Here is a 24,062-nt window from a genome sequence, read left to right as displayed (position 1 = left end):
CTCTCCTAGACCCACCTTGTCCCACCTTGAACCACCTTGGCCCGCCTTATGCCGTTTCAGGCCGCCTTGACCCGCCATGACCCTCGTAGTCCCGTCTAGGGATTCCAAGGGGCTGCCTTCCCCCGTCTAGGGCCTCCTTAACCCGCCTTGACCAGCTTTGGCCCGCCTTGACCCACCTTAGGCCGCGTTGACCCACTTTAGGCCGCTATGACCCTCCTAGGCCCATCTACGGCCGCTAAGGGCCGTCTTGACCCGTCTTGCCCCGCCAAGAGACTGCCTTGCCTCGCCAAGGGGCTGCCTTGACCCGCTAAAGGCTGCCTTGACCCTCCTAGGTAGACTTGTAAATGGACTGGATCTGGAGCAGATCGACCTAGATCTAGATCCAGATCCGTAATAGAAATTTTAGATCCGGATCCGACCCGTTACCGCCGGATCATTGATAGCTCGATCCAAATCCGGATCCGGCGGGTTAACGGATACCCGACCCGTTAATCCGATCTGTGTATAATAGTAAATATTTTCAAATTTTAAATAGTAATTTCTTAATTTTATCAAAATTATAATAAAATAAAGGTTTACATCAAAAGTTGAATTATATGTCAAAATACTCCTTAACAATAAATTAATATAATCAAAATACTAGATCTCCAATGTTTTTAGCAAAGAGCATAAAAAGAACATAGGCATCAATTACCTTAAACTTCATCAAATTATACTTTAGACGCAATTTAGACGTTTAATTATCTAAATAATTATTATATTATTTAATATTTATCAGTAATATTATATTTATAAAAATATTATTTAAATATTTTAAAACGGATCTGGGTCCTTAACGAATCGGATCAACCTCGATTCGTATCCGATCTATTTAATAAACGGGTTAATGGATCCGGATCCTTAACAGATAAACAGATCAAATTTTCGATCCAAACCCGTTTAAAAACCAAGGAACCGGAGCGAATCATTTACATGTCTACTCCTAGGCCCGCCATGACTTTCTAAGGGGTCGACATGACCCTCATAGGCCTGTCTAGGGCCGCCTTAACACGTCTTGACCCACCTTGGCCCTCTTAGGCCTGTCTAGGGCAGCCAAAGGGCCGCTATGACCTGCTTAGAGCAGTCTTGACCCGCCTAGAGTCAGTAAGGGGCCGCCTTGGGCTGTCTTGACCCGCTTTGTGCCGCATTAACCCTCCTAGACCCGCCTTGGGCCGCCTTGACCCACCTTGACCAGCCTTGGCCCGCCTTGGGCCGTCTTAGGCCACCTTGGCCCGCCTTGACCCTCCTAGGCCCGCCTAGGGTTGCCTTGACCCACCTTGACCCACCTTAGGCCGCCTTGACCCGCTTTAACCCTCCTTGGCCCTGCTAGACACACCTAGGGGGCGCCATGACCCACCTAGGGCCGCCAAGAGGCCGTCTTGACCTGCCTAGGGTCACTAAGCAGCCGCTAAGCGGCCGCCATGACCTGCCTAGGGTCGCCAAGGGGGCCCTTTCACCCGTGTAAGGCTGCTAAGGGGCCACCTTGACCCTCCTAGGCCCGCCTAGTGCCACCAAGGGGCTGCCCAGGGCCGCCAAGGTGCAGCCTTGACCTGCCTAGAGGCCGCCTTAACCCGTTTAGGGCCGCCTTGACCTGCCTAGGGCCACGAAGGGCCCGCCTTCACCAGTCTAAGGTTGCCAAAGGGCAGCCTTAACCCGCTAAAGGGCTGCCTTGACCCTCTTAGACCCACCTAGGGCCGCCTAGGACCACCAAAGGGACGCCTTGACCCACCTAGCGCTACCCTTGGCCGCCTTAACCCGCGTTGACCCTCCTAAGGCCACCAAGTGGCTGTCTTGACCTATCTAGGGCCACCAAGAGGCCGCCTTGACCCATCTAGGGTCACCAAGGGGCCGCCTTGACCTGCCTAGGGCCACCAAGGGGTCATCTTGACCCGCCAATGGGCTGTCTTTACACGCCTAGGGCCGCTTTGACCTCCTTAAGTCTTGTCGAGACCCAACTAGGGCAGCCTTGACCCGCCAAGGGGCTGTCAAAACCCATCTAGGGCCACTAATGAGCCGCCTTGACCCTCCAAGGGGACGCCGAGGGCCGCCTTGACCCGCCTGGGCCGCCAAGGGGCCGTTTTAACCCACTAATGGGCTGCCTTTACACGCCTAGGGCCGTTTTGACCTCCCTAAGGCCCATCGAGATCCAACTAGAGCCGCCTTGACTCGTCTTAACCCACCTAGAGTCACTAAGGGGCCGCCTTGACCCTCCTAGACCCGTTTTGACCCTGCTAGACCCTCCTTGGCCCTCATAGGGCCGCCAATGGGCCGCCTTGACCCTCTTAGGCCCGCCTAGGGCCACCAAGGGGCCGCTATGACTCACCAAGGGCTCGCCATGACCCTCCTAGGCCCGTCTTTTGACATCGGAAACCTTTCGCCATGACCTTCCTAGGCCCGTCTTTTGGACAATACCTCATTTTCTTTTGGCACTAGCACCGGCAATCTCACTCGTATATGGCTAATGGCTTTATTTGTCTCGGCTCGAAAGATAATGAAACGGAAAGCGGACGGAGATTTTCCAAGTGTGGCGGAAATATTTTAGGGATGGCAATTAATAAGACCTAAACCGAGGTATCCCCTCCCCATGTGTTTCAGTGATGAACACCTAACCTAAGACTCCATTCTGGTCCGGATCGGCCCACTCAAAATGGACATCACGTGCGATACGCGTGAGAGTTGAGACTGGAGCATCTTCACCGGGATATGCTATAAATATCCCTGAATCCCCAATTGCCTCCATTTCTAACAGTCAATACTTTTCCCGCTCTCATTTCCCGCTCCCCAAAACCCTAACCACCGATGGGCCAGAAGAAAGGACCCCCCGCCGACGACACTCTCGAGCCCAAGAAACGCCGCCGCGTCGGCTTCTCCAGCGTCGGTCAGTCCTCTCAATTTTCAATTTCTCCAACCATTTTTACTCTAATTTTGTTTCCGTCGCTGTTTCTTTTGTTTCGGACCTAATTTGTTGATTTTGTTTTGTTTTTTTTTTCGTCGATTTGGGAGCAGATGCTGGAGTGGAGGCCAAGGATTGCATCAAGATTTTTCTGGGTATGATTGTTTATTTATTTATTTTTAATATCGGCGTTAATCTGATTTAATTTTGCTGATGCTACTGTTATTATTCGCTGATTAGGTTTTACTTTACAATTTTATTCTTGAAATTTTTCTTAATAGGCTGTTTAGTACTTAGTAATTACAGTGGTTAGTCAATATCGGTCAAGCTGGGTACTAGTATTAGTGGGAATTTTGTTGAATTTGCTAGGATATCTGTGGCTTTTCGCTTTGGGTAACATCCCAGATAATAGAGATTTAGATGGAGATTGTTGCGAATAGATGCTATGCTATGCTCTGTTCATTTGGTTGAAAAGTTGAAACTCTTGTTTAATGGTAAATTAGTAATTTCATGAGAGTCGGTCAGTGAATAACAAATTACCTTCTCACTCGGCACCTGGTCAGTGAATGTGAATGCGTTGTGAGTTGTGCTTGTAACTCTGAATGAGAGAAAGAATGGATATGATTTCTGTATATTCCACTGATTGTGTGCTTTAGATCCAACTGGGGCCACCCTTTGGGTTTATTAGAGAGAAACTTGAGTTTGCAATTGGCTATTTAAGTATGGTTTTAGCAAGTAAACAAGTGATCTTAGTGTCGTATAATCAATCAGTAACACGTGTTCGGAGTCTTGTAATGACTTTGTATATGATATAAGTTTTTCTTATGCTATGATTCTGGTTTTATCTAATTCCAGGTTCCTTTAACTGATCTACTTTCTTTATCCATAGTTTCTAGCAAAGAAGAGGTGGATGCTGCAAACAGTTTTTGTTTGGATCCGGTTGACTTGAATAGCTTTTTTGAGGAAGATGGGAAGATATATGGTTACAAAGGATTGAAGGTAATTCTTATCCATTTTTGTTGACGTTTGTGTTGATGATACTATTAATCTAGATTGTTGTTTAGCTTGAATATGATTGAGAGTAAATTGTTTTAATCCTTTATCAAATGCAGATTACCATATGGGTTAGCAGTATATCGTTTGATGCATATGCTGATATTGCATTTGAGAGCACAGCTGATGTAAGCACTGTCATTGTAGTACTCTAGCTCTTTCTGCATCTATCTGTTTGCTATTAGTATGCTTCTATTTGTGCTGGTCAAGTATATTGTACTGATTGTGTTAAATGTTAACAGGGAGGTAAAGGAATCACAGATTTGAAATCAGCTCTTGAGGTATATACTGATTACCATTTTATATCATCAGTCAGTTTAGTCTGTCAGTTCTCATGATTAGTTGGTATTGTTCTTCAGAAAATATTTGGTGAGACCCTTGTTGCCAGTAAAGAGGAGTTCCTTCAGACCTTCTCAACTCAGAGAAATTTCATCAGGTAATGGATCACGGATTTTTATATTCAGATCAAACTATAGTCATGATTTTCGTATTTTTTTATTATTTACTTATCTCCATGATTTTCACCTTTGAATTGTGTGCAGATCCATGATCTCAGACGGGGAGGTGTTGCAGCACAAGGCTTCATCTACTTCTGATGTGGAGGTGATTTTTATTGCCAAACGTGTTTCTTTTGTTGATAAAACGTAGAAGCATTTGTTAACAACATTATGGTCAGGCTATCCGCATGGTTGTGGGCAAGTCAGCTGCTGGACCCCTATACAGTCGCTTGGTTCCTCTTGTGTTTCTTCTTGTTGATGGTAATTTATCTATCTAATAAACAGCTCCTGTTTTCTTTTCGTTTGGTGAGCGTTGCTTTAGTGGCAGAATGTCACTTTAAGGTTTAACTGGTGTTGTTTTCTTGAATCAGGTGCCAGTGCAATTGATGTATTGGATCCATGTTGGGAGTTGTATCTCCTGGTCAAGAAGAAAACAGATGAGCAAGGGGACATCTATAATATATTGCTCGGCTTTACAGCTCTGTATCGTTTTTATCATTATCCAGACAGTTCTCGGTTGCGACTTAGCCAGGTTTGCTCCTTGCCAATATCAGTTATGCATGCTATATTCGCTTAGCAATTTTTCATCAACACTTATTTTTTATGGCAGATTCTCGTATTGCCTCCTTACCAGCATAAGGGTTATGGACGGTACATTCTAGAGGTTCTCAATCATGTTGCAGTATCTGAAGATGTCTATGACTTCACAGTAGAAGAACCATTGGACTACTTCCAACATGTACGCACTTGTGTTGATGTGCTACGCCTTCAGAAATTAGATTCTGTTCGCAATGCAGTCAATTTGGCTGTTTCAAATCTGACACGAGGAAAACTGTCAAAGAAAACGAGCATCCCTCGACTGATGCCAGCCACAAGAGTCATTGAGGATGTGAGGAAAAGCTTGAAGATCAACAAGAAACAATTTCTGCAATGTTGGGAGGTCTTCATCTATCTTGGCCTCGATCCAGTGAGCAAGTACATGGAGGATTTTGTGAGCATTGTTTCTAATCGCATGAAGGAAGATATCATAGGAAAAGAATCTGGGACTGGTGGGAAGCAAGTAATTGAAGTTCCAAGCGAATACATACCGGAGATGTCATTTGTTCTGTTCAAGTCCAATGCTGGTGAAGCTACTAGTACTGTTCAGGTAGATGAAAACAAGCCGACACAGGCGGAGCAACTTCAGGAGTTAGTTGATGAGAGAGTGAATGAGATCAAATCAATAGCAGAGAAAGTATCTCAGCATAGCACGAGTATGGTCGAGTCATCTTAAAGGACTCCAAGTTTTTGGTTGGTGCCCTTGCATGTGATACTGTGTTGCAATCTTTAGGGTTAGAGTGGTTGGGACTTGGTAGGTCGCGTAATACAGAGGCTTGCATTGTAATTGAGCTCTATGCCTTTACTGTGTTATTTTTGAACTTTGTAGAAACTCAGCAGCTTATGCTTTTTCCTCTGTACTTTAGTTACCCTTTCTGTTCTTTCAAAATGAAACGCTGTTTTAATACCTACTATTGGAACCAAGAGCCATAGAATGCTATAGGATGCTTGGGTTTACAAGTATAAACCTTGTTCGAGCAAGAAAGAGGGAAAAAATTACGCAGTAAGTGCAAGTGCTGGAACAGAGACGTGAAAAATCTACCCTTGTTAAAAATGGAGACTTTACAAGCTAAATTACCGGACTGAATTGTGTTCCCTCTCGGTCACTTTTCTCTTAAGCGCTGGTACATATACAACAACAATCGGAACATGGAGTACAGGATTCTAAATTATCATTGATTTGGTACTCGGTCTTGGTTCCTCAATCATCAGATGTTGAGAGCAAAATGATTCTGCTAGTATAAAGATCGTTGCATATCAAATTGGCTAAATCTTGTGAACAGTATAACCTGCTTCTTCTGACGTCAAGTTCTCCTTCCAGTGTTCAAATTCAGTTCCACCAAACACCACTTTCTTGATCCCAACAAAGCTGCAGAGCAAAAAGTACCACAAAATAGAAGCTTTAGAAGCATTTCAATCCTGGCCGGCTTCAAAGAAAGAATAAGTAGAACAAGAAAACAGTTGGCCAAAAAGAGAAGAATGTAAATCCAAGATGTCCCTGCTTATGCAAATATCTGACTACATTCCCACAAGGCCACAAGTACTTCACAGTTCACACTGAAGGAATCACCCATCAACAACTATTTGTCTTTGGAAATGCTCATTACTACAACATGACTATAAAACTACTGTAAACAAAAGATCATGTCTTTTACTTATGGATTTGCATTGTTGGAAAGAAGAAAGGTGAATAAAGAAACAGAGTAGATATAGGGATTTGAGGAGCATACTCGGAGCTTATCTGAGTCAATGCATTTATCAGAACATCCAGTATTAGTGGCTCCTTAGTACCGATATCCACCCTGTCAGTAAATATATCCAATAGATGAGCAAGAATCATCTACGATTCTGTCTCCAATTGTATAGAGAATCAGTATATAACTCTATCAACATAGCCTGAAACTGTGAAGGATTATAACAGTTCCACAATTCTAGACAAGCTACATACCAAACACGTCCCAAGTTGTCTTGAATCTCAAGATCTCCAATATTGTAAAATGTAGTTGGTGTCACATTCGCTCCCTGAATGGGATCATAACTTGGTCGTTTATCCAAAGGGGATTGTGACAACTGCATGAGTAACAGTTAAGTGGGTAAGCTCATAGGGTTCAAAAACTCACATGTTACTTTCTAAGCAAGAACATTGGTACAAACTACAAAGTCATTGATGATATATGCATTGACTACCAGCTACTAAGAGAGAGTTTTACTCAAATTTTAAAGATGAACTGAAATCTTACTTGCATATTCATGGAATTGCATCCACCCAAGCGTCCAATGATGTGCCATGATCGAACAGTCTGGACACAAGCCAGATCAACTAAATTACTTCATATCATTCACAGAGCGATACATTATCAAGTAAAGATAAGTTTCTTACATCCGAGATTAAGGAAACATCTTGTTCCAATGGAGTGTTGTAGAACTCGAACCATATGTATGAATTTGAGAAACTAAAGCTGGTAGAGCCAGGAGTCAAGAAAAAAGTTAATAAAAGAGATGCACTGATAATCTTCATTGTTATAGCAGATATTGAACATGCAAGACTAATAGCTAGACAAACAATACATAACCAATGGAAATTTATTGGTACAGATTAGTTCTGGGCATGATGACAGAGTGTCATTAGCGAACCTATAACATATTGGACAAAAGGCATAGCAATGTGTAAGGTAACCACAAATATAATCCTATAAGAGAAAGCTCATATGAATTCGTTTATGAACAAACTCACAACATTCTGAAGAGTAATTCAATAACAGCAAGCCATTATGTCATTTGCTTATGTTAAATATGACAGTAGGTACACTCTAGAAAACTGGCTATGAATCAGAAGAACAAATTGCTTTGTTTTCCAAATCTTCTTAAACTTACTCATTGAATACAACTCTCATGGGTTCCCCTGAACCAGATTTTGTATGCAATATCTTGTTCCTTTTCTTCCTCAACCTCTCCTCCATCTGCAATCATGTCAAACCCTTCAAACTCACACATAAAAACTCCTCAAAACTCAAACCAAAACTACCATTACCAAATTAACATAGCTCAAATTTGCAGAGAAATCCCACTAGTGCAAAGTAAGACTCACCTTGGACCTAGCCTTTTGTGGGTCATCAAGACAAGCACCCATTATTTCAGCAAACTCAGGGTCTCTATCAAACTCCTTCCCTTCTCCTCTCCCCACAAACCCACTCCTACTCGAAAACCCATCTTCACCAAACCCTCCATCTTCTCCTTCACTCTCTTTCTGGGTATCAAACTTCACTCCCCCACCAGCTTTACAAACCAATACACACGTCTTGGTCTGACCTCCGACGGCCCAAACCGGCGGCTGGCAGTGTTTCTGGCGGGAAAGTACAGATAAGCAAACGCTTGTATGAAGAAAAGGTGAACATGAGTGTAGGAGAGCCATGGTTTCAGCAAAAATGTTCAAACTTTACACAAAGAAATGAGAAAAGCTTCAGTCTTTAAGACCTTAACCCTCTCTGTGTTGCTGGGTTTTAGACTTAGTGTTCGGAGATGGAGTGACAGAGGATGAAACCGGAGACCAGGAAAAGGCCCAAGCTTTACAAACAAAGACGACCCAAGTTCACAACTTATGGGCTTCAAAGCCCAAGAAGCACTGACTAGACGGTGCAGCCATCACAGTGAATACTAAAATCTATGTAGAAAAAGAAAAAGAGTAATCGGAAGGAAAGCAGAGAGTGATGGATTTGCTTCCGGGAGGGAGTTCAAGCATGGTGAAGAAAACCGGGTTCAGGTCACTGAAGCTGGTGAACGTTGATATGGACCAAGTTCTGGGAGACAAGCCTGTTGGGGTTGACTATGGGAGGCTTGACAATGGTCTATCTTACTATGTTCGTTGCAATTCTAAGCCCAAAATGAGAGCAGCCCTCGCTCTTGCTGTTAAAGTAGGGTATGTGAATATGTAAATGCTTTGTTTACTGCTTTTGTTCATAATTGGATGGAATTTGGTTTGTTTTTCATTGTATTGGGTATGTTTGTTTGTTTCTTGGTTGGTGTTGCTTGGGTTAGTTGTGTTTGTGTGGTCAAACTAGTGCAGTTTTGAGTTTTGGGGTTGGTGAAATAAGTGTATTGGTGTGGAATTATGGATAATGTGATTGACCCAGAAGAGAATTAAGGGAGGTTTTAATTATAGATGCTGAAAGTGAGCAATGTATTGGTTAAAGATTGAACCTTTATGTATGGCTGAATGTGTTGAGGTTTTTGATGTTATTGGGGTCATGGCAGGTCAGTTTTGGAAGAGGAGGAAGAACGAGGAGTTGCTCACATTGTTGAGCATCTTGCTTTCAGTGCTACTCAGAAGTACACAAATCATGATATAGTCAGATTTCTTGAGAGTATTGGGGCAGAATTTGGGGCTTGCCAGAATGCGGTGACGTCTGCCGATGACACTGTTTATGAGTTATTTGTTCCTGTTGACAAGCATGAACTCTTATCTGAGGCGATTTCTGTATTGGCAGAATTCAGTTCTGAGGTATTAACTATTTTTACCTTGTTCAGTAGCCCTCAGCAATTTTTACTTGCTTTTAACTACAGGAACTGCGCAGATTCGTGTCTCAAGAGACGATTTAGAAAGAGAGAGAGGTGCTGTTATGGAAGAGTACAGAGGGAATCGAAACGCTACGGGAAGGATGCAGGATGCTCATTGGCTTTTGATGATGGCCGGTTCAAAGGTACTGCTTCTATAAATTAAATAAAAATCAACCCTCTGTAGAGGAGATTTTTAATTCCATCATTAGCCATCACTTGTAATGTACGCATGTACTGATTATACAATTAGGCTGAAAGTATAAGATTTAGTTTCATGTAAACTTTAGTCTATCATGGTGTAATGCACCATGCAACTTAAGTGATAGAAGGTTGTAACTTGGAACTAGTTTTTACGTAAGTTTTTGAACTTTGTCTAAACTCAAAAAGATGTCGCAAACCTAGTAATAGGAGAAGTGAACTATATTATACGAGGATGCTATTATTTTTAGGTGAACTCGTTTAGTCTTTGTTTTACAAGTTTTACCAAGCGTATCTTAGTCGTTTAACTTACCTTGATTGCAGTATGCTGAGCGCTTACCTATTGGATTAGAGAAGGTAATTCGAACTGTTTCTCCTGAGACTGTGAAGCAATTTTATCAGAAGTGGTACCATTTAAGCAATATGGCAGTGATAGCTGTAGGAGATTTCCCTGATACTGAGGTCAGATGTTGTTGACTCGTTAATTTTCTCATTTGAAGTATAATCATAATCTGTAGTCAAGATGTCTTAACACACTCTTTCCATTTCAGAGTGTAGTTGAGTTGATAAAGAATCAATTTGGGCATAAAATTTCCGCACCTGAGCGTGCACTTATACCAACATATCAAGTTCCATCTCATGAAGAGCCACGTTATTCATGTTTCATTGAATCTGAGGCAACCGGGGTTAGTACATGAATAAATCTTAATATTATTTGTGTCAATTGATGTTCATGTTTACAAAAAATGCAAGTGATATATGTAGAACTTGTCATTTTACATATTGAACTTGTTCTGTGTAGTCTGCAGTGATTATTAGCTATAAGACTCCAGCTGATGAGCTCAATACTGTGAGGGACTATAGGGATTTACTGGCAGAGTCAATGTTCCTCTATGCTCTAAACCAGAGGTTCTTTAAAATAGCTCGTAGAAAAGATCCACCATTCTTTTCATGCTCAACTTCCGCGGATGTTCTGGTTAATCCTTTGAAGGCTTATATGATTACTTCATCTTGTAAAGAAAAGGGAACGATTCAGGCCCTAGAGTCGATGCTGATTGAGGTATGTTTTTCATCTATTACAAGAACTCTACTTGATTTTGTTCAATTTTAAACTCATTATTTTAACACCTAATGTTTCAGGTTGCCAGGGTGCGGCTACATGGGTTTTCAGAACGGGAAGTGTCTACAGTTCGAGCTTTACTGATGTCAGAGATTGAATCTGCATATTTAGAACGTGATCAAATGCAGTCAACTAGCTTGCGAGATGAATATTTACAGGTATTTCCAAATTGTGGTTTCATATCTTTGATATTAAGGACCTTTGTATTGAAATTGAAAACTCATTCACCTTTTTCTCTGGCAGCATTTTCTCCGTAATGAACCTGTTATTGGGATTGAGTATGAGGCTCAACTCCAGAAGACCCTTCTACCTTGTGAGTCCTTGCATATCCAAATGTATTGATTTCACAACTATATGACAATATATTGTTCTACTCATCAAAACTTTTATACCTGTAGCTATAACAGCAGCAGAGATATCCAAATTTGCTGAGAAGTTACAAACATCATGCAGCTGTGTCATTAAGACAATTGAACCACGAGCTTCTGCAATAGTAGATGATCTGAAAAATGTTGTATCTAAAATCAGTGCTCTTGAGGAAGAAAGAATCATTTCTCCATGGGATGAAGAACATATTCCAGAAGAAATTGTTAGCACAAAACCTAATCCAGGGTAACGATGGACCTTAACTTCTCATCACTGGTTATTAGCTTGTAATTTCTTTCATACTGTTTTGTGAATACTATAGTCAAGTATTCTTAGCCTCATTAAATTATTGTTTCAGGAACATTGTGCAGCAATGTGAATATCCAAATATTGGAGCTACTGAATTGGTTCTATCGAATGGCATGAGAGTTTGCTATAAGAGTACAGACTTTCTTGATGATCAGGTACAACTCTGTCACAGCAATGCAATATCTGTAGTTCAGGACTTATCCAAGGAAACGCTGTCTATCTGGCAGTCAGTTTTGTGTACATGAAGTTATGAACGCAAGACAATATTCATCATTGTAATGGATCTCTAATTTGTACTGCTGGGGGAAGGAAAATAAAACTCTATTTGCAATGCACCAAATGAACAGTTATTAATGTTAAAACTAAATAATGAGGTGGATATGACACAGAAGTAAATGGTATCCTCTACAGGTCTTGTAATCTTAATATAGGGGACATGGCTTATAGCTAGGCATCACCAACCATTATCCAATGTTTAGCTATGCTTTGCAAATTCTTCTATGAAATTTTCTGGTGATGTTGCAGTTTATGCCAACTTCAATCATGCTTGTCTTTATGGTATTTCAATACTGAGATTGGTCAGAGGTAGGTTAAAAGAAGTTATTATATGAGTGTATCTAGTACTGTCCTTTCCAATCATTTTGAGAGAAATTTTCCATATAATAATGGCATTCTGTTCTATGGGAGCACTACAGATCTGAAAGTTGTGTAATATGTGAAGTAATGGCTTTGAGTCTTATAGATACTTTGTTTCGGTAGGTCATCTTTACAGGGTTCTCATATGGGGGCTTATCTGAACTTGTTGAAAGTGAGTACTTCTCTTGCTCGATGGGACCAACTATTGCAGGAGAAATTGGTGTATATGGTTATAGACCTTCAGTTCTGATGGATATGCTTGCGGGTAAGAGGGCTGAAGTCAGCACAAAGCTTGGAGCATACACAAGAACCTTTGCTGGTGATTGTTCACCCTCAGACTTAGAAACTGCCTTGCAGGTATGCTGCATGATTTTCGCTGGTCTCCTGCAAATAATGAGTAGGAGATAATGATCACTATATTGCTGTAGTTTGTAGAAAAAGAACTAAAACTTAAATTAAGAAAATTTAAACATGGAGTTGTCATCACTGCTAGAGCCTGTGTTCTCTTTATTTTCATTGCTCTCCAAGGTTAGATGAAGCTGCAAATGCTTATTAATATTTGTTCTGGCAGCTTGTTTATCAACTATTTACCACACATGTAACACCAGGAGAAGAAGATGTCAAAATAGTGATGCAAATGGCAGAAGAAATGGTCCGTAATCAAGACAGGGATCCTTATGCTGCATTTGCGAATCGTGTGAAGGAGCTAAACTATGGGAACTCCTATTTCTTTAGGGTATGATGCCCACAGTATATTGATTATAGATTTTGTTACATGTTGTATGCTGTAGTTTTAACTTTGGGTTAAATTCTAAATTTTTCCAGCCTACCAGACTAAGAGATCTTCAGAAAGTTGATCCAATGAAAGCTTGTGAATATTTCAACAAATGTTTCAAGGATCCATCAACTTTCTCTATGGTCATTGTTGGGAATATCGATCCTTCTATAGCAGTTCCTTTAATATTGCAATACTTGGTAAGTTTCGTCTTGTTTCTATTCTACCAATGCCTGGACTATATATCTTAACAGGTATGTGATTTTTCTGTGCAGGGCGGAATACCAAAGCCTCCAGAACCTCTCATGCAATATAACCGCGATGACCTGACAGGACTGCCATTCACTTTTCCAAAGACCATAATAAGGTACACTACAGTAGAAACCCATTATTGGAAGAACATATTGTTTTGTATTGGTGGTTGAAGGTGTTTCAAATACGAAAGACAGTAGGGATGTCTTATAAAAAGAACCTTTATCTGATAATGATTTAATTAAGCACCATTCCAACTCTGTTTGAATATCGTTGATTTCTATACTTGTCTGAAATCTAAGATGTCCCACAGTATTACTTGAAAATCTTATTGCATGTCTGAGTATTTACTACTGTTCGGATTCAAAACCCTGCTAACTGGATGTGCTTGTAGAGAAGTGGTACGCAGCCCTATGGTGGAAGAACAATGTTCTGTCCAGCTTTGCTTTCCTGTGGAGCTGAATAATGGAACCATGGTGCGTGGCTCTCTTTTCCTATATCATTACAAAGCATCTGATGTTTCATGATGTGGCCTTTGAAGAGTTCAGTTTTACTGATAATATTGTTGCTGGACAAAACCCATCAAATGGCAGGTAGAAGATATTCACCTTGTTGGTTTCCTGAGCAAACTTCTTGAAACAAAAATAATGCAGGTTCTCCGGTTCAAGCATGGACAGGTTTGAATATATCCTGGAACTCGTCATAGTTTTTATTCTATTATTCATCCTCATCTTTGGTTCAACTCTTACCTCTATGCTGCAGATCTACACTGTGGGCGTTTCAGTATTTCTAGGCGGTAATAAGCCTTCCAGAACTGCTAATGTTCGTGGAGATATAAGCATAAATTTTTCTTGTGATCCAGAAATTTCCTCGAAGCTGGTTCGTGAATTTTTTGCTGTACATGTACTTATTTTTAGTTTTTTAATTGAATGGTCAGTCAACTAGCTCTTCAATGCCATTTAACAGGTCGATCTTACTTTGGATGAAATATTACGTCTTCAAGAGGAAGGGCCTTCAACTGAGGATGTCTCAACCGTCCTTGAAATTGAGCAAAGAGCCCATGAAAATGGGATTCAGGTGATTTCTTGTTACAATAGGGTCCATTTGTTGTTAAGGCAGTTTTCAACTCTAAATTGTAGGATACTAAATACTTCAACTAGGTTGTTAATGATAATCACCAACTATATGTAGTTTCCTGAAAGGGAGATATGAATTTAATAGATGGGATGCTATTTCAGGAGAATTACTACTGGCTGGAGAGGATTTTACACAGCTACCAGTCAAGGATATACTCTGGCGATGTCGGCACTTGTTTTGAGGTTGGTCACTATAGGCATGCTTGTCTACTGCATCTGATATCATTAAGCTCAGTTAGGGTTTCAGCTAAATGTTTTAAGCAAGGGTTTATGGTAGAATTGGTCGTGGAAACAGTTCAAAATGATTATATTAACTGTGATTATGTCTTTGTTGCAGACTCAAGAGGAAGGTCGGTTAAAAGTTAGACAATCTCTGACCCCAGGAACAGCGCAGTTAGCATTACAAAACATACTACCTTATCCTTGTAAAAAGCAGTACACTGTAGTAATCTTAATGCCCCGTACTTCTCGCTTTAAGTTACTGCATTCATTCTTTCGATCTACGACCAGCTTTGGTAGAGATGCCAAGGTGAGTTACTCTAGTCAAATTTGTTCATGGATTGATGTTCTCAAATTACTTCTGAACTGCTTTATAACAAATTAGTTTGCTGGGTCTGGCAGATTTTAGCCGGGCTTGCTGGTCTCACAGTTTTGGGTCTTAGCTTGTGGAGACGTTCACGAAGTGCGCACTAAAATCCTAGGTGACTTTTACATAGCAGAGCTCTAGATACCTTGGAAATGTGAAGGTTCCTGTTACAAATTAGGAAGGAACTTCTTCTCATCTCTAAACTGTAGCATGGTTTTTTGTAGAGCCAGAACTGAAACAGGAGGGTAAGATGGAAAGAATACACATTTTGATATATATGGCCGCCATTGAAGGCTTGTAACATGAGCATTCATTTTCTTTGTAGCTCCATTAGATGTAGAAGTGTTTCTTGTTTCTTCAGTAATATATTTGGGACAGAAAATTTGGGACAAGGGGTAGATTATTTAGTTTTAGTTTAGAAATAGTTTTCATTTTTCTTGCATCAATGGTAGGAAGTCTTGGAACTTTCTATCCCAACCAGTGACTACAGTCATACTTTGCCAAGAAAAGAAGGGTCAGATGGATTAGTTGATAAAATGGAAAACGAAAATGCTTCTGCCCTCTTGTTCAAATTACCAACCTACCAAGAGGAAAAATGTTACCCATAGAGTGAACAATTTACTCCAATAAATCCTTTTGAAGAAGAAATGAACATTGCATATCAATCTCTCAAACAGAGTACAATGTTCTAATCAAGGATATCAAATCTACATCAACTTTTTGTTGTTGAAACTCATGTAATATACTCTCACAATCAGTAAAACACTAAAACATGATTCTTAAGAGTTACTTCAAGTGTCCAATACTATTTGGTTTGGCGGCATAGTCTCTCCTTAATAAGTGAGAGGTTGTGAGGAGTTGTGATATATACCTGATCAAAAAAAATTACTTCAAGTGATGAATCGGAAAAATCTAGACGTGATTTTTTTAATTAATTTCTTAATTTTCTAATTTCTAGAATTAAAACGAAAAATTGAGTCGAGCTCATCGTCATCGTTCTCAAATTTCTTAGAAAACATGATTTCAAGGGAGAATATTTTGGTTAAAAAAAAAAAGAAGAAGAAGAAGAAGAAGAAGAAGGAACACAGTTATTTTGACAAAAAAGAAATTGTGAAATTCCAGTGAGGGAAATATATTAAAACGGCGTCGTGTGGTTATACCAACGACGGGTCGTATGAATAAACAGAAGGCCCGAGTAAGATGGAGGGGCCTTATAAAGGTGAGTAAACTAGGGTTTAGCATCTCTTCTTGTTTAGCTCTGCGCCTCCTTCCCCTCATTCTGCGTCGTCTCCAGGTTCCTCTCTCTCTCTCTCTCTCTCTCTCTCTCTCTCTCTCCTCTTCTCTCTCCAATCAATTCAAGCCTTTAACATGAAACCCTAATCTTAATGCTCTGAAATCAATCAAAGATGTATGCTTTTTCTAATTTGGGCGGATGGTGTGTTTTGATATGCAGGTAAAGTTGTAGAAGAAGAGGAGAGTGTGAAAATGGTTGAGAAGACAAAGGGACGAAAGGAAGAGGTGGTGACCAGGGAGTTCACCATCAACCTCCACAAGCGCCTCCATGGCTGGTAATTCATTTTATTTACCCCCTTCTTCTTTTTTTACTGTTTGTGGAATGATTTTACTAGCTTTGTATCTGTTTGTTGTGGTATTGGTTGGGATTTGGATTCGTATGGTTTTGGGTTTGCGAAAGACTGTGGCTTTTTGGGTTTATATGTTGGTTCTTATTTGAACCTGTTCATGTATGTTTGTGTTTGTATGGTGTTGGGCTATTGAACTGGATTTGGTTGAGAATTGGTGGAATGAGATTTAGGATTTCGATCGGGGAAAGTTGGACATTATTGTTGTAGACTAGTAGTTTAGTGTCATGGTCTAGATTGTGAGACTGCTCTTGCATTTAGGTATGATTTATGAGAATTTCATGAGGAGCTATATGTGGCTTGGAGTTGTTGCTAAGTGCTAATTGGTGATGGGCTTTGATTTTGTGTACTAAGGGTCTCATGGTCTCGGACCTGGATGCCATTGACTGTGTTAATCTTGGGATATAAAAAATAATGTGTTTTTAATCCTTCATTGTTGCTTTTCTCCAACTATTTATATCAGTCCAGAGTTATTTAAATTCTTGTGTTGTTCTCGTGTTTGTGTTGGAAGTACTGTATTGTCAATTTCCATTATAGGGGCAGATGATTAATGTTCATTGTTTGTACTGTTTGTGAATGGCAGCACCTTCAAGAAGAAGGCTCCCAATGCCATCAAGGAGATCAGGAAGTTTGCCCAGAAGGCAATGGGAACCAATGATGTCAGGGTGGATGTCAAGCTCAACAAGCAAATCTGGAGCAGAGGAATCAGGAGTGTCCCCAGAAGAATCAGGGTTCGCATTGCTCGCAAGAGAAATGATGATGAAGATGCAAAGGAAGAGCTATACTCCCTTGTGACTGTTGCCGAGATCCCAGCTGAAGGACTGAAGGGCTTGGGCACCAAGGTCATTGAAGAGGATGATTAGATTATTTATGTCTGTTTCAATTAAGCTACTCGGTAGAGGTTCTGGAATTATATTAAGCTTTTTTGGCAAGACCTTCAGTGTTATGAGAACAAAAGACGTGTTTTTGTTGTTTCATTAGTTTTGAGTATTTGTTTGCTTAAATGATGAGTATGTCGTTTGATTTTAAGTGGTGTTATTTGCTTGTTTTTCTTGATTTGCTTCCCCTTCAAAAGGAATCGTGCTGCTCAAGTGATGTGGGTTATCTTTGCCTTTTGGGAGTAACAAGGGCTGATGCAAAACTTATGCTCATAATGGTGCATGATGGTGCTCAAGCAATATCATCTTATATTAAACCTTTGCACCAACAGTTTAATTCAATCGAATGAACTTGATGATCAATAAGGAGTAGCATAAGGTATTGCAGACTTTACAACCACTGCACTCAAACATTCAACTCTCTTCTGAACCTAATGCCCTCAGAAACGAAAGCCATTCTTTTGCTCATAATGGTGCATGATGGTGCTCAAGCAATATCATCTTGTATTAAAGCTTTGCACCAACAGTTTAATTCAAATCGAATGAACTTGAATGATCAATAAGGTACTGCATAAGGTATTGCAGGCTGTAAAGCCACACTGCTACAGGAAACTCAAACTTTCAGCACTCTTTTGAACCTAATGCCAGAAACAAAAGCCATTCTTCACCTGAATTTCTTGACGAAACCTGGGTCCTGGAGTCTATCTGCGAATCTGTATCAGACTGTTGAGGCCTGATTACAGTTACAAGTTACAACGTACACACACCTGGAACAGTCTTTCCCAGAAGGAAGTGGAATGAGAATTGCAGGTCATTATACATCTCTTGCCGCTACTCAAACAGAACTAGTCCATCTCGATAAAATCCTTCACTCCTGCATATAAGCGGATCTCCTTAACCACACCCGGCTGTTGATATGAACTGTGCTCTTTTGATGCTACAAACAGCTAGCAAATCTGCTAAAACTTTAACTAGTCAGTTATCTCACTTCAAAAGAGACCATCAACATCATGCCAAACGTATATATTCCTGAACTATGAATATCAACTGAGGTTTTACTTTTGAGTGGCATAAATATATTGAAGTTGATCAAATAAAAAGGAGATGACAGTAAATAAATAATTCAGTGACAATTCAACATTAAACAAGCAGATGCACGTCCCAGACCAAAACAATCTCAATGTAAATACCACAACTGAATAGCTCGTTCGGACTCAGGACTGCGCAACAACCAACCTGCTTCATGTTCCATCTGGCTCGTCTTCAGTTATGAGAAAGAAAAAAGAAGTTTAGCTATTGAATTCCAGAAATAACTGAAAAAAAAACAAAACAACAATAGTGAAGAATACACAGTGATACTCTTGTACAGAACAGTAATACAGAAAGGATTGCGACTTAGTGGAACAATCTATGGCGCACGCCCTTCTCCTCGAGGCATCTTCTTTGGAATCGATTCTTCCACATCCTTTAGCTGGTAATAATGTGGAGCTATTTCCACCAACCAATCTGGTTTTAGTTCTGAAACCTGTCTGACATATTCCTTGGTAGTGAGGACCAACTCATGATACAAAACCCATCTCGGAAGCACTTGTGCCAGCCCTGAACTGGGGTGTATATGGACATTTTGTGGATTCTTCACTGTCCTATAAACTCCATTCTTTTCCAACCTAGCAGAATGAGGGAAGTAACCAGAAGTCATTGCCTTCTTTATAGCTTCTAAATCCACAGGATTCGAGGTGAGCTGAATCTCAACTCTCTCCAAGAGCCGCTCAAGCTGATCCCGGATATCTCTTGCTCTTTTCATGCTCCTAACTTGTATATAGTTTTCGTAACACCATTGTGTCGAATAATTTGTCTCTTTCCATGTGTTATAAACATTTAGCAATGCAATGTGATCTCCCACGTCGCCAGTGTGAAAATTTTGCTTTGCATTGTCAGCATAGATTTGTTTGTCCTTTGGACGATAGAAGATGGAATTACCAGTGGAGAGCATGGCAGCAATTGAAAGTACCTCCTCTGAGCACTTGTACTTGTCTGAAGCAACTATCGCCTTCGACAACATTGGATCCACAGGAAACTCAGCCATCTGTCTACCAATCTTGGTAAGCTCACCAATACTATTTAGTGCCCCTAGCGCAAACAACAGTTCCAAGGCTTTTATCAGTGCTTCAGCAGGTGGAGGATCCATGAAATCAAAGTGCAGCAAGTCATTGATCCCAAGGCTCTTCAAAGTAAGAACAACATTAGCGAGATTAGTACGTTGTATTTCTGGTATTGTGGTATCATCTAACTCACTTTTAAAATTTTCCTCGGTATATAACCTGTAGCACTTACCAGGACCAGTTCGACCAGACCTACCTGCCCTCTGAATTGCAGACGCCTTTGAGATAGGAGTGACTTGCAATGACTCCATCCCACTCCTCGGATTATAGGACTTCATCTTGCAATATCCAGGGTCAATGACATATTTGATCCCATCTATTGTCAGCGAAGTTTCAGCAATGTTTGTGGCAAGGACAACTTTCCTAGCCCCTTTAGGAGTAGGCTCGAAAATCTTTTGTTGCAGCTCAGTAGGCAAGTTTGCATATATGGGGCAGATAATCAGCTCAGCAATTTTTGTCCCTAGACCTCTTGTCCTGTGCTTCAACATTTCGTTCATGGTTTCGATTTCTTCTTGTCCGGTGAGGAACACCAATATATCACCAGGTGGTTCTTTCACATGGATTTGTAGTGCACTGACAATTGCTGCATCCAAGTAATCAGCTTCTGGTTCTTTCGTGTAGAAGACATCAACATCGTGCAGCTTTCCTGGGACTATAAAAATTGGAGCTGAATCAAAATAAACACTGAATTTCTCAGCATCAAGAGTTGCACTAGAGATGAGCAGTTTCAGATCAGGTCTAAACCGAGCAATGTCCTTCACCAATCCAAATAGAATGTCAGTCGAGAGTGTTCTCTCGTGCGCCTCATCCACCATCAGCACACTGTAACTTGCCAAATCTGGCTCAACAAGGAACTCCCTCAACAACATTCCATCTGTCATGTACTTCACAACAGTCTTCTCAGAGGTGTGATCCTCAAAACGAATAGAGTAACCTACCTCATGCCCAAGCTTGACCCCCATTTCTTGAGAAACCCTCGCAGCAACACTCATTGCAGCAACGCGCCGCGGCTGCGTGCATCCAATCTTCTTCCCACCCTTAGTATAACCTGCCTCATGGAGAAACTGTGGTATCTGTGTAGTTTTCCCTGAACCAGTTTGGCCTACAATAATCACAATTTGATGTTTTTCAACATGCTTGAGAAACTCTTCGCGCATTTTGTACATAGGTAATGCTCTCCTCTCCTCCTGCAGCTTCTCCATCGCTGTTGTTGCTTTCGATTCAAGTAACATATCATCGTCCTCATCAAAGTTATCATCATCTCCCTTGATCCCTGACCCCTTGACAAACTCAACCATATCTGTGACGGTGTCAAACACAAACTCATACTCATCATTACCTTCTCTTCTTCTATTCTTTGAAGAAAAGCTAAACCTTCCCTTTCCAATTTGGTGATCCTCCCAAGCTTCCTGCTCTGCATGTGCACCAACCTTCTTCACTTCTTCATCCTTGTATCGCTCAAACGCCACGGATAATCTCTTCTTCTGATTAACACCACTCTCCATGTCATCGTAGGCCTCCGGAATCCGGTATTGATTGACATCATCATCCTTAGCTTCATACTTATCCACAAGCTTCAACACTTGCTCCTTGTACTTGTTTCTACGTTTCTCCGCTTTAGTCATCTTATCACATTCAAATAGCTTCTTCTCATCTTCTACCTCGTCTCTTATCTGCTCCAGTTTCATCTGCTCCCTTTTCTTTAAGTACTCTTGCCTCGAACGCTCTCGCAAAGCTTCAATGTCATGATCAGCATTGCTCGACGATCTTCTCCGATTAGGGTTTGGCTTATCTGTCAGTTTTCTCGTGGCTGCTATGTCCTTCTCCTTCAAATTCCTCTCCAGTTGCTCCCTCGCTCTCTGATCTTCTTCTTCATCATCTTCAGGGCATGTTCGTCTTTTCTTTCCCTCTTCTTGTTTTGGTTCTTGTTCTTCTTCATCATCGTCCACGAGATCGTACCTTTTACGACGAAAAACCCTAGGTGGTTTTATGTTTTGGTTAAGATCAACAGATGCCTTATGTGGGACTTTGGCGAAGATTTCTTCTGCGAACGACGTCGTCTCGGCGGTGGAGAACCAACCGGACTTGACGAGCATGTCGACCACGCCGGCCGGCGAGGTTGCTTGTTTCGTCACGGCGATGATGTGGTAAACAATTACGGGTTGGGAATATCCGAGCAGGGTCATTAACTTGTCGGAGACCCATGTCTTCAGATTGCTATCGTTCTCCATTGAAAATCAAATCTCGATTGAATTGCAAGACTTCTTAATTTGGGAGTCGAAAGTGAAAACGGTGGTTACATATATAGAGAGAGCCACATTTGTGGGTTATATCACTTATATGTAGCTCTATTCCATTATGGACTAGGAATCTAGGATTATTTTGGACCCAATTGTGTTAGGAATCAAGTTTTTATTGAAATATAATAAAAAAGTATTTGCAAATAGCAGTATGCAAGACCTAAACACTTGGACAATTCTACAAGGGAAAATATTTGCAAAAAGTGTAGTCTCATGAAAAGATACATCACAGAACAAGGGGATGATGCAACTCCAGTCTGATTTTGCTTCAACAAGCATCACCTTATGGTTTTAATTTAATTAGATTCAAAATAATAATAATTATAGAAATCAACCTTCATATATGTAGAAATCACCTTGGTCGTGTTTTTTAGCAAACCAAGTAGATATTTTTTATTTTTTTATTTTTTATTTAATATCGCGGTATCCCAAAGACTTCTTAGGCCCAATGACTAATCCGTTGGGGGCCCAGATAGCCAGAAAGGCATTGCAGCCCCTCCCCTGGTCGTGATTCGAATCTAGGTTGAGGAGCACACCCAACTAGGCAATTAGCCAATAACCATTAGATTACCTTGCAGTGGTTAACCAAGTAGATATTTATTATTGTTAATTCATGAAAACGTACACGGCATTTGCTTCAACCTCAACTAAATGTGTCTATTATGAAAACAACAAATGAGAATAAAACTTGCAGCGACTACACTTGATTTGAAATTACTTGATGAATAAACAAAAAACACTGACGAAGACTGTGCGAAGTCTTCTATACAAGGGAAGGTAAGAACCAAAAGGGCGCATAACTGCCTGAATCCCATTTTCTTAGGGAATCAATTTGTGTGATGGTTCTGTTCTCTAAATCGAAGATACATATCTCACATGTTGTACCACCATACTCACCAGGTACTGCATGTGTATAATATATGGAGTTTGGCTTGCACCTTGGGTAGTTTGAAGCTAGAACAGACACTGAATGACCATGACCTACGAATAAAGCATCATCTCCTATGTCTTCTACCTCAATCATCTGCAAATTAGTATAGCTTCAATATGAGCCTTTGTATGTATCTTCGAGAATTAATTTGTAAACCATAAAGGTAGTAATAGTTTCCAAAGTGTCACCCAGATCCGTAGAAAATTTCCGAACAAGCACGAGGTCTCCCTTAGTTGATTCAACAAGATAATTCCTCTCACAATACCATCCTTCAGGATGATTAACGTTTGTAGCTGTATAATACTTCATAATTGCAGAGCAACATGGATCGTAGTCAAGTCTAGTCACAGTAATCCCATGTCCTGTATTTCTAACTGTAAAAATTTGGTTTCTATACGACATAGCATTAACAAACTCGGCATTATTATGTGATGTCCACAGATATGAATGATATGATGTTCTAAAAGTCCAATGCTTTTCTCTTCCTCTGATGTAAATGAAGGCCATACGATCATTGAAGAATACTAGAACTGCATAATTTTCAGGATCCGAAGTTGGATCATGAGACAAGATAACCCTCGGGACGAAAGTGCTTATGTCCAAGCCACAGTAGCTAGAATGATTTGAAGAGAAGGAGATTAACCGGAGGGAGATGAATGACATTCCTATTGTTTCTGGTAGGCTTGAGGTTGTGGAGAGTTATCTTCCAAGATTTGTCTATTGTTGCCAACCAACCATGGCTAAACCCACAACACTTCCCACCATAAGCCGGTAATCGAATAGTACTGTTGTAGAGTTTTCTCTCTAAACCCACAGCAGTTCTGGTTGGGTTAGAATTCCTAAACCAACAAGACACATCTAAACCAAACTGAACACTATGTCCCTTCTAAACCAAACTAAGGACAGTTTATTAACATATGACCGTACTACAGCAAAAATTCTTGTATACATCACATTGCAATCTAGTCATTAGTCATTTATAATCGATCATTCATATATATAATCTTAGTCGTTCTTGACCACCATACATCTGTTTTAATTAATGTCATATAATCTTAGATGTCTACATAGTATGTGACAGGCAGTATACTGATCGAAGACTCTCACCCACTACAGTCCCTTAAACGATTGTAAGATCCA

At 40.6% G+C, this 24,062-nt stretch overlaps 5 protein-coding genes across 5 annotated transcripts; 3 read left to right on the top strand and 2 right to left on the bottom strand.

The window, feature by feature from the left end:
* Window positions 1-2,565: 2,565 nt before the first annotated feature.
* LOC101307619 (histone acetyltransferase type B catalytic subunit-like) lies at window positions 2,566-5,989 on the top strand. Its single transcript, XM_004287465.1, has 10 exons — window positions 2,566-2,917; window positions 3,046-3,087; window positions 3,822-3,931; window positions 4,045-4,113; window positions 4,228-4,266; window positions 4,345-4,421; window positions 4,528-4,588; window positions 4,662-4,743; window positions 4,854-5,014; window positions 5,093-5,989. Exons 1-10 carry the CDS (start codon window positions 2,839-2,841, stop codon window positions 5,753-5,755), a joined length of 1,383 nt encoding a protein of 460 aa, XP_004287513.1. The 5' UTR covers window positions 2,566-2,838; the 3' UTR covers window positions 5,756-5,989.
* A 167-nt stretch (window positions 5,990-6,156) lies between these two features.
* LOC101307918 lies at window positions 6,157-8,710 on the bottom strand. Its single transcript, XM_004287466.1, has 7 exons — window positions 8,168-8,710; window positions 7,954-8,039; window positions 7,460-7,538; window positions 7,320-7,379; window positions 7,028-7,149; window positions 6,810-6,881; window positions 6,157-6,448 (listed from the first exon to the last, which is right to left on the bottom strand). Exons 1-7 carry the CDS (start codon window positions 8,489-8,491, stop codon window positions 6,346-6,348), a joined length of 846 nt encoding a protein of 281 aa, XP_004287514.1. The 5' UTR covers window positions 8,492-8,710; the 3' UTR covers window positions 6,157-6,345.
* A 76-nt stretch (window positions 8,711-8,786) lies between these two features.
* Window positions 8,787-15,140, top strand: LOC101307331 (probable zinc protease PqqL-like). The gene is made up of 22 exons (XM_004287464.1): window positions 8,787-8,995; window positions 9,331-9,577; window positions 9,651-9,776; window positions 10,156-10,293; window positions 10,383-10,517; window positions 10,634-10,807; window positions 10,972-11,109; window positions 11,195-11,264; window positions 11,350-11,563; window positions 11,676-11,781; window positions 12,386-12,527; window positions 12,600-12,619; window positions 12,834-12,998; window positions 13,088-13,237; window positions 13,313-13,404; window positions 13,684-13,765; window positions 13,883-13,966; window positions 14,052-14,168; window positions 14,256-14,366; window positions 14,528-14,608; window positions 14,763-14,954; window positions 15,047-15,140. Exons 1-22 carry the CDS (start codon window positions 8,787-8,789, stop codon window positions 15,116-15,118), a joined length of 2,865 nt encoding a protein of 954 aa, XP_004287512.1. The 3' UTR covers window positions 15,119-15,140.
* A 1,117-nt stretch (window positions 15,141-16,257) lies between these two features.
* On the top strand, window positions 16,258-17,725 carry LOC101307042 (60S ribosomal protein L31-1-like). Its single transcript, XM_004287463.1, has 3 exons — window positions 16,258-16,305; window positions 16,465-16,579; window positions 17,235-17,725. Exons 2-3 carry the CDS (start codon window positions 16,497-16,499, stop codon window positions 17,512-17,514), a joined length of 363 nt encoding a protein of 120 aa, XP_004287511.1. The 5' UTR covers window positions 16,258-16,305; window positions 16,465-16,496; the 3' UTR covers window positions 17,515-17,725.
* Window positions 17,726-18,937: 1,212 nt separating this feature from the next.
* On the bottom strand, window positions 18,938-21,922 carry LOC101311132 (putative pre-mRNA-splicing factor ATP-dependent RNA helicase DHX16-like). The gene has a single exon (XM_004288863.1). It carries the CDS (start codon window positions 21,920-21,922, stop codon window positions 18,938-18,940), a length of 2,985 nt encoding a protein of 994 aa, XP_004288911.1.
* Between the last annotated feature and the right edge of the window lie 2,140 nt (window positions 21,923-24,062).

The sequence above is a fragment of the Fragaria vesca genome, linkage group LG1 (genome assembly GCF_000184155.1).
Source record: "Fragaria vesca subsp. vesca linkage group LG1, FraVesHawaii_1.0, whole genome shotgun sequence".
NCBI lineage: Eukaryota > Viridiplantae > Streptophyta > Magnoliopsida > Rosales > Rosaceae > Fragaria > Fragaria vesca.
Note: the sequence above shows the minus strand (reverse complement) of the source record. Positions and strands in the feature narration are given on the sequence as shown.

Coding starts and splice junctions, on each gene's coding strand:
- LOC101307619 (XM_004287465.1), top strand. CDS start 2,839: ATGGGCCAGAAGAAAGGACCCCCCGCCGACGACACTCTCGAGCCCAAG. Junction 4,422..4,527: donor ACTCAGAGAAATTTCATCAG/GTAATGGATCAC, acceptor AATTGTGTGCAG/ATCCATGATCTCAGACGGGG. Junction 4,744..4,853: donor TGTGTTTCTTCTTGTTGATG/GTAATTTATCTA, acceptor TTCTTGAATCAG/GTGCCAGTGCAATTGATGTA.
- LOC101307918 (XM_004287466.1), bottom strand. CDS start 8,491: ATGGCTCTCCTACACTCATGTTCACCTTTTCTTCATACAAGCGTTTGC. Junction 7,150..7,319: donor GCAATTCCATGAATATGCAA/GTAAGATTTCAG, acceptor TTACTCATGCAG/TTGTCACAATCCCCTTTGGA. Junction 6,882..7,027: donor GACAACTTGGGACGTGTTTG/GTATGTAGCTTG, acceptor ATTTACTGACAG/GGTGGATATCGGTACTAAGG.
- LOC101307331 (XM_004287464.1), top strand. CDS start 8,787: ATGGATTTGCTTCCGGGAGGGAGTTCAAGCATGGTGAAGAAAACCGGG. Junction 10,294..10,382: donor GAGATTTCCCTGATACTGAG/GTCAGATGTTGT, acceptor TTTCCATTTCAG/AGTGTAGTTGAGTTGATAAA. Junction 14,955..15,046: donor GCTTTGGTAGAGATGCCAAG/GTGAGTTACTCT, acceptor TGGGTCTGGCAG/ATTTTAGCCGGGCTTGCTGG.
- LOC101307042 (XM_004287463.1), top strand. CDS start 16,497: ATGGTTGAGAAGACAAAGGGACGAAAGGAAGAGGTGGTGACCAGGGAG. Junction 16,580..17,234: donor CACAAGCGCCTCCATGGCTG/GTAATTCATTTT, acceptor TGTGAATGGCAG/CACCTTCAAGAAGAAGGCTC.
- LOC101311132 (XM_004288863.1), bottom strand. CDS start 21,922: ATGGAGAACGATAGCAATCTGAAGACATGGGTCTCCGACAAGTTAATG.